Source organism: Carcharhinus amblyrhynchos, chromosome 6 (assembly GCF_965287045.1).
Source record: "Carcharhinus amblyrhynchos chromosome 6, sCarAmb.v2.hapA, whole genome shotgun sequence".
NCBI classification, from domain to species: domain Eukaryota; kingdom Metazoa; phylum Chordata; class Chondrichthyes; order Carcharhiniformes; family Carcharhinidae; genus Carcharhinus; species Carcharhinus amblyrhynchos.
The window spans coordinates 92,280,120-92,289,399 of NC_137329.1; the positions used below are offsets into that span (position 1 = coordinate 92,280,120).

Sequence of the window (9,280 nt, forward strand, 5' to 3'; positions counted from 1 at the left end):
AACAGGGCATATAAAGACATAAACTCTATTTACAAAATAATGGTTGGACTGACTTGCATTCCAACCATTATTTTGTAAATAGAGTTTATGTCTTTATATGCCTTGTTTGTGAATCGAACCCCCACTCACCTGATGAAGGGCCAGCGCTCTGAAAGCTAATGGCTTGTGCTACCAAATAATCCTATTGGACTTTAACCTGGTGTTGTGAGACTTCTTATGGTAGCATATAGCGGCAGGGTCACTGAGAAAGAGTTGAGGACAAAATACTTTTGAATATATGGGTTCTTGCACTAACATCAGTTTAAAGTCTATTTATTAGTGTCACCAGTCGGCTTACATTTACACTGCAATGAAATTATGGTGAAAAGCCCCTAGTTGCCACACTCCGTCAAATGTTAGGGTACACTGAGGGAGAATTTAGCATGGTCAATGCACCTAACCAACATGTCTTTTGGACTGTGGGAGGAAACCGAGCACCCAAAAGAAACCCATGCATACACAGGGAGAATATGCAGACTGTACACAGTGACCCAAGCAGGGAATCAAATGCAAGTCCCTGGAGAAGTGAGGTAGCAGTGCTAACCACTATGGCACTGTACTGCCCATCAAAGGAAAGTTAAAGGAATAACCCTGACGACTAGAAAAGAAATTAAACTTAAGCACAAATGAGCCATTATTACATACTACATTGCTTAGCGCACAGATTTTTGTTACTTTTTGCATTAGCAATATAAAAGAAAATCATTTTCTCAGAGGACAATTGATACTTACTGTATATCCATAATTATCTAGCCCGTTCACTCTCTTCTCTGAAGACATAGCAATTCAGACCAGGCTGTGCAATCGAATATGTCCAAAATAATTCTTGCAGGGAATGCAGCAAATATTTAATCCCAGGTAATCTCACGGAGACACATAGGGCTGGACTAACATTTCCGTGACAATTCTTTTTTTAAAAAAAAATATTATTCCATGTCAGGAATTATCAGCTTAGGAAAAGATTTCGATAGTCCTCTGGGTGAAGATCAACGTTGCTGTGAGAGTGTAGAAAAGCGAGAGGACTGACTGAAATTCGCAGTAATAACCTGAAAAAGCACAACCCAAACACAGCAGGCTGTATAATCTGATTAATCATTGAATCCCATTGATTTGAACAGAGCTGCAGCTCATGAGCTACTAGCTCACTGTAACAGATTAAATATGCTATATAATGACATGTGGCCACTCCCAGTTTCATACCACAAAATACCAAAGAAAAGCCTGCAGTATAATACTACAATCATAAAGTGAACTGCTAAACAGAACACAGCAAGTGTGAATCTTGGCAGAAATGCAGATGAAGAAGGTCAGAGAAAATCGAAGATTTTCAACTCTGGTGGAAATGAAAGTTTTCTGTTTACTTAATATTCAGCAAATCCACAACACCAATTCTACATCTGAGAAAACCTATGTGTTGAAAACCTATCCCAATATATCAGGGATGTAGGCTCAGGCATGAAATTTGTATATACTACCCTTGCTGTTACCCCCATTCCTGCTAATGCCCTTGCTGAACACCTCCCTCCTTGTGGCTGTGCATCTATGAAAGTCAAGCACCCCAACAAGCAGTTTCACAATATCATCTGGACAAATGATGATGAAGTTGTGCTCAGAAGCTGTATCTGGAGTAAATGTGCACACATCACATGGATATTCATACATTATTTTGTTAACCCCCTTAGGCTTTGAACCCGAGTCATGCTGACTGAAACATCATTATTTCACTGCAAAGTGATTCGGTGCCAAGTCAGAGTAAAGTTGGCTCTGTGTAAACAGATTTTACATTCAGACAGGAAAATCATAACTTAATGTTTGCTCTACGTAAATGGTTCAGGAGCAGCAGAAGAGTGACTTACTTTGCGTCTTGCAAATGTTTTGTTCTTATCAAAAACATTGATTTCAAGAGACTGATTGCAAAACCAGATGGTTACTTTTCTCTAAATTGTTCCCTCTACAGAGCTGTGAGAAATGTGCAGCACCTTATTTCAGCGAGAGTTAAGTTTTGTGTTTGTGTAGGTGCTTCAGGATGTGAAGAATCTAATAGATACAGTGCCATCATACCCAATGATCAGCCTTCCATTGATCAATCAGCACTGAGACCCAGGAGCCAGCGTGGATGCAGATCCACTCTCTTGAAGCTATCTTCTCTCCAGATGTTATCTCATGCTATGTTTTGAACCATGTTATGATTTTGATGGCAGGACCTGACTGCCCACTCATCTTCAGTGGTGGTAGAGCTTGTCAAAGAGTTCTCTCTGAACTTAGAAGCCCTGTGATACCACAATGCAGCCAAAGACCAGTGGTGCCCCTGGTCCTTTCGAACAGCTTTAGGATAATTTTAAGAATACCATAGAAAAGACAAGGGGATTTTGAATAAAAGGAAACACTATAAAAAAAATCAGAACCACTTCTAAAATCCAGTGTTATGAAGAAAGTCTGTTCCTTGTTTTATGCTTTGGACTGGATTATTGGAGACAATCTGCAACAGGGAACAAAGTTCTTTCTACATCTCTTTACTGAACCACTGCCTTCACATACAGGCCTCTCCTGTCACATATCTGGGAAGCAGTGAGATCTGCGTGGTCTGGTGGAAAGGTATCTTCTTGTTCTCCTTCTCCTTTAGTGTAATCTTAACCTATGCATTTCCCGTCCTCCTGTTCATGTTTTGCTTCTCCATCTTAAGGATATTTGTGGGATTGTCCCCAGTCAACTCAAGCTAAAAGGTCCGCAATAGAATGTGGGACACAAAAGTTGTCACTGCCTGAAACTGCTGAAAAGTAGCTTCCTTTCTTAAGTTTCATTGCCGAGGTTTTTCCAATTACTTCAGTCAAAGCTGATGCTGGAAGGTGTGTGGACAGCCTTAGTTGTGAACTCATCCAAATGATGGTTTGATAGGTGATGGAGATAATTCACTCCTCGCTTAGACAAGTTGAACTGAAATCAGATGAAATGTTGGTGTGAATGTAGCATTTGTGGGATGAAATTGTGAATGACAGTATACAATATCGACTAAAGCAAATCAGCAGCCCATTTCACACTGTAACTGAATTTTGTTTCTTTTCCTGTAAGTATGATGCCAAGTTTCTTCAAGTGTCAGAGCTGAAATGAAATTGAGAATGTGCATCGGAGGCTGTTGTTGATAAAGATGTCAGCTGAGCGACCTTGTTGGCTGAAGGTATTGGCTGAAGTGTTCTCATTGCGTCACTCTTGCAATGGAGGAGCAGCTGACAATGGAGGCTATTCAGACTTCACTGAGCTCTGTCTAATTGTTGTTGACAAGTTTATCATCTAGGCTGCTGTTGGAGGATCTACCAACAAGTCCATTTGTACAATCAATACTTTCTGTCACTTTAAACATTGGGATCTGTGCCAACATTGCTCCCATATCAACACTGAAATTTTTGTCTTCTACAAGTCCAGTAAACCAGTCTTTTTAAAAACTTATTCTCATTCAGAAAGTTATTTTTATGGTTAGAAGAGATGGAATGATATTATCAATGTCATTGATCACCAACCAAAAATGATACATTGGAATTGTGGCCATGTTCTGGGTGTAATGCTGCTAGCATTAATCCCCTCTGCCATGTTCTGCAGCTACTGCCTAGTCATCTGTCTTAAGATCCTTCATCCTCCCTCCTGGCCATCTTAACAGAGACAACATCTCGCTTTAGAGTACCATCTTTACAAGCTCCTGTGCAGCATCAGCAACCTGGAATTTTTCAAATCTGCACATCAGTTGTTAATGTCCAGTAGCCAAAGTGCACCTCCCTACCTAAATGGTGTCAGTGACTCCTATTAAGTGATGGATAATGTGAATAGCACATATCAATTAGGTACGAGGATCAATTTCTTAACTCAATGTCAGCCAGGGGATTGGGTCTTTGTGAGTGCTACCCCAGCCTCTGAAACAAGCCAATTTATCCTCAAAGGTATTAACATTTCCCAAATGTTCAATTCAAATTATTACTGTTTTCATTTGTTCAAGGGATGTAGGTTGCACTGGCTAGGCCAGCATTTATTGCCCATCCCTAATTGCCCTTGAGCAGATGGAGGTGAGCTGCCTTCTTGATTCGTGCTGTCTCTGAGATGTAGGTAAACCCACAGTGCTGTTAGAGAGGGAATTCCAGGATTTTGATCCAGTGACAGTGAAGGAATGGTAATATATTTCCAAGTCAGGATGGCGAGTGGCTTGGAGGGAACTTCCAGATTATGGTGTTCCCAGGTATCTTCTGCTTTTGTTTAAGACACAGTCTCAGGAATAAAAAGAGAAAATGATGGAAAAACTCTGCAGGTCTGGCAGCATCTGTGGACAGAGAAACAGAATTAAAGTTTCAAGTCTATCTGACTTCTTATTTTAATGCGGCCTAAGGAGCCTCAGTGAGTTCCTGCAGTGCAATACGTAGATGGTACACACTGCTGCTACTGTATGTTGGTGGTGGAGAAAGTGAATGCTTGTGGATGAGGTGCCAATCAAGAGGGCTGCTTCATCCTGGGTGGTGTCAAGCTCCTTCAGTGTTGTTGGAGCTGCACCCATCCAGGCAAGTGGGGGTATTCCATCACACTCCTGACTTGTACCTTGTAAATGGTGGACAGACTTTGAGGAGCCAGGAGGTGAGTTACTGGCTGCAGGATTCCTAGCCTCTAACCTACTCTGTAGCCACAGTATTTATATGGCAGTGTCAGTTCAGTTTCTGGTCAATGGTAACCCCCCCCACGTTGTTGATAGTAGGGGATTCAGTGATGGTAATATCATTGAAAGTGAAGGAGTGATGGTTAGATTCTCTCTTGTTGGAGACAATCATTGTCCAGCGCTTGTGTGTTGCGAATGGTTACTGGGCATTTGTCAGCATTATGTTGGGATTGAGAGTTAATATTACAGAAAGGAAGGTAGGTGCCCATCACTTTTGAATTGGTTTATCAATGTAATTTCATGCCTGTTTTACAGGCAATTAAGTAAACTGTTAATTAATTAGCAAAAAATACAAGCTGTTGGGCCTGATTGTCCGACCTTGCCCATTGCTGGGTCCAGTTCCGCTGCAGTGAATGAAGATTTAGTGCCAAATTCTCCATTCTCGCTGGCAGTGACGGTCGGACGTGAACAACTGGAGAATTTCAGCCATTGATATTTGTCCAGGGAATTAATTCTCCTGTTTCCAGGGTTAGTATCCACATCAACAGAAAAACAAGAGCCACTCAGCTGCCCTTCTCCCTTAGACTATTTACTCAGCCCCACTTCAAACCATGTGCCTTGGCAGTGGAATGTCTGTGGGGGAAGGGGGCATGGTCTGGGGGAGTGGCTGGTGAATGGGCTGTTAAATCCATTAATTGTAGTACCATTAGCAGGTTTTCATAATCATTGGGAGAATCCTGATTTTCTTGACATCTGTTGGGAGTCCCAAGTTTTGACCATCGTCCCATTCAGAGGGGCATCAGGATTCCCATGGGCTGGAGAATCACACCCTTAAACTTTCCTCTTCACCTGCTAGTTTACTCAGCTGAGTTGTTCCAACTATCATATATTCTTCATGTGATACTTGCTTAGATCATCTACAAAGCTGTGGGATATAAATGTTCCTCACAGCAAGAATCTGGTGGGAGGCTTTGCTGGAACAATAATTTCTCATGTTCCTGTGGCATGAAGGTCTTCACCACTGGGCCTTGCTAATGCACTGGTGGCAAGTCTGCATGTTCAAAGGGCGGGGAAAAGCTGAAAGTAGGCTGTCCGACTGTCGTCAGGTTAAATTGTATCTTACGGTTTGGGAGGAGGGGGGATCTGGGACAAAGGAGGTCTCAACTTTTCATGTCAGCCTTGAGTGAACATCCCTGCTTCTCCAGGTGTCACAAGATAACTAAACTGGAATGGGTTTTTGTGCTTTCAATCCTCCTGTGATAGGCTGTCCCCTGGTGGAAAACCCTCCTGGTTAGGCCAGAGGGACAAATTATGTCCAAATGTAGGGTTGAGATTACAATCAGATTAGACAATGTTTTATTGAATGGCAGAGCAGGCTGAAGGGACCTATTCCTGCTCCTAATTTTATGTCCATGTGTATGTATGTTCATACACCACTGAATATTTAAATAGCAATCCAATCAACTTCACCAAACTTGCTGAAGTGCTGGTAAAACTAGGAAAGTGCAAGAAAGTGCAGCATATATTCACCTGTTTGATTTTAACTGTTTCCTTGCCTGGTGTCTGTTGGGTAGTACAGTTAGAATCTATCCTTATGTATTCAGTACATTGTTACCTTGCGTTGTATACAAGAGATTAAGAAGTGCATAAAAATTCATGCATCAGATAAGCATTAGAGCAATAACTACTTGCGAATAAAGGTACATTTGCTGTATTTATTATTCACTTTATTGAAGGAAAAATCTTAGTTTGTATCCTGATTGTTGCTAAGTTGTAGTGGCCCCTATGCACAGGAAGCAAGCTGAAAAAGTTCTAACGCAAGTCAGATGTACTGAACACGTGCATGTACATACATAAGAACATTCATTCCCAATCTGCTAACTGAGTCAGCTGAGAGGAAGATTTATTCAATTAAGATGGAGATAAAGAGCACACAACCAATTATCTTACATCTAATATTTCCTTCTAGTCTATTTTTGAATTTGGCTTTCAATGTCTCAATTCCATTTTGTTGAAATTTCTTAAACAAAATGCAGCATTTATTTTTTGTTTCATGACTGAATTCTGCTTTATGCATTGCAACTGATGTCTGTATTTTCCAGTGGATCAATAGTAACTCCATTCATGGGGCAACTCCAGAGTTATGCTTGTTCATTTAATGTCTAAGCGTTAAGAAATTTCTTTCATATTCAGGAAGGCATTGTTGCTATTAAGAGAAATTTAACTTTTAGTCTGACAGCAAACCAGATGTATATTATCTCAAAATGAGTTTTTTTTGCAATATTTCAACTGAAACACAATGTTATTGAAATAATCATAATGGCAAGTTTAAATCTATGCCATTGTTAGAAATAACATTGGGCCTCAATACTAACTACCCAACAATGTGTAAGGAAAGGGTTAAAATGAATGAAGTCGGAAATGCAATGCCAACCTGTCACATGGACAAATGGGTTATTCACATAGCCAGGAGTCTTATTTAAATTTTACAGTTGTTGCAATGGGTTTCTCATGGACAGGGAAACTCAGCACTGACAGTGTGTTGGGAACTGCCAGCTCCATAAGGTCAGTGCCTTTTTCAGCTTTCCTTGTGGGCCAAATGGAGTAGGAGCTCTTCTCCTGGCACCACACAGAAACTGCCCAATATTGAAAATGTGGAGGTGGCAATGGTGACTTGAAGCTTTACACTGAAGATTGAGAGATGTGAGTGTTGTATCTTGCAGCAGTGTAGCAGGAGCCTGAGCTGTCCTGGGCTATCATATTGTTCTTGCAGGTTAGGTCAGCCTTTCTAACAGCAGCTCCATTCATAATGTGTTCTAACTAACCTAGCTGCTGCCCATCCAATTTACTGAGGATACAGCACTTGTTTTTTCATCTGTTTCATCCAACTGTTCATTCATCTAGAACAGAGAAGCAAAAATGGGACCACTGCTAAAGCTGTGTCAGGCAAACACAAACAATCTCCAAGCTAGAAAATGCATTTCTGATACATTAATCAGAAAAATACAAAAATCCTAATCACTTTCATTGGCAGAGGGAGGTGCCTGTTTGTATTTTCCTGTACATCATGTGGCTCGATTTCTGATGCCAAACCCACACAGTTGCAATGACATAGCTGGACCCTAAATAAATTATTTAGCTAATGGGATTAAGGCTGGAGTTTGAAAACTTCAGGCAAAAGCTATAATGAAAAGGATAAAATGACAATTTGGAGCAGTAGATTTCCACTCTGAGATCCCAACAGATCCTAAGTGAGGGTATGTCTTTAGCACTCACCCTAATGTGTAAATTACCTCATTCCTGGTTTTGGGATGAGGTAAATGAGGGAGCAGAGTAGTGGGTGAAAGTTTCACTCCTCCAGTTGTATCCCTGGAATTTCAATGTTTTTTTGAGTTTCTGCAGCTAAAAAGTTAATGCCTTTTTTTGTACAGCTGATCTAAGTTGAGATATTGAAAATGGACTTGTCTCAGCTGCAATCAAACCAATTATCAAAATATTTTTGTTGGTAGATGTGAGAAATGCACAGCATCCAAAGAGGAATGCAAGATAATTGCTAAGTAACGCGACAGCTATAGTAACACTCAACTTTTATCAACAGTTTAAAGGTAATTTTCACTAGTGGCAAACTAACAAAACATACTTAATGCAAAAAAGGAAAAGATTGTAATTAGGAAAGTTTGTGATTAATATCCTTCCACTGCATTCCAATGTGCATTATTTTTATCCATGTATTAACCCAGTTATCCTCTGGCATGTTGAAACTGGACAATATAACTTCCTTGAGATTTAAATGGGTCATTCACTACATAATGTTACACGCGTACATAAAACATTTGTGAGAATTTGTTCCCATTCAGACTCTTAATGCATGTTTCAGGGAAGTAGAACTTTTTTTATTAATTAGCAAATTGGCACAGGTAGCATGGTAGCGCAGTGGTTAGCACTGCTGCCTCACAGCGCTAGGGATGCAGGTTCAATTCCCAGCTTGGGTCATTGTCTGTGTGGAGTTTGCACATTCTTCCTGTGTCTGTGTGGGTTTCCCCCAGGTGCTCCAGTTTCCTCTCACAGTCCAAAAGACATGAAGGTTATATGAATTGGCCATGCTCAATCTCCCTCAATGTACCCAAACAGGTGCTGAAGTGTGGCGACTAGGGGATTTTCACAGTAACTTCATTGCTGTGTTAATGTAAGCCTACTTATGACTAATAAATAAACTTTTAACAAATTGATGGTAAAATAAGGAGGCAAAAATGTAGTGTAGAACAGATTTGAATGTTCAAATATCAAAAGACAATTTCAGTTTACTGATACATATTCTGTGGAGACATTTACATGAACAAAACAGTAAGAAAAGAGTGAATAGTAGGAACATCAGTGGTCAAGATTTACCAGCCCTTCCTGCTAGCAGGATCTTCTGGACCTGCTAGACCCACTGAAGACAGTTGTACCCACAACACGGCAGGCAAACTGATGACATGAACATTGGTGGTGTTGTGGATAGTCTGGAGGGATGTCAGAAGTTGCAGTGTGACAAAGATAGGATGCAAGACTGGGCGGAGAAGTGGCAGATGGACTTCAACCTGGATAAATATGTAGTGGTCCATTTTGGCA

General features: G+C 40.6%; 1 protein-coding gene across 1 annotated transcript in view; it reads right to left on the reverse strand.

Moving 5' to 3' along the window:
* The window catches only part of slc23a4 (solute carrier family 23 member 4), a 43,591-nt gene extending 42,460 nt beyond the window's left edge, over positions 1-1,131 (reverse strand). The window contains exon 1 of the mRNA XM_080190938.1: positions 772-1,131. Within this exon, the coding sequence (XP_080047064.1) occupies positions 772-819 (48 nt within the window). The 5' untranslated portion in view covers positions 820-1,131. The remainder of the gene's footprint in view (positions 1-771) is intronic.
* Between the last annotated feature and the right edge of the window lie 8,149 nt (positions 1,132-9,280).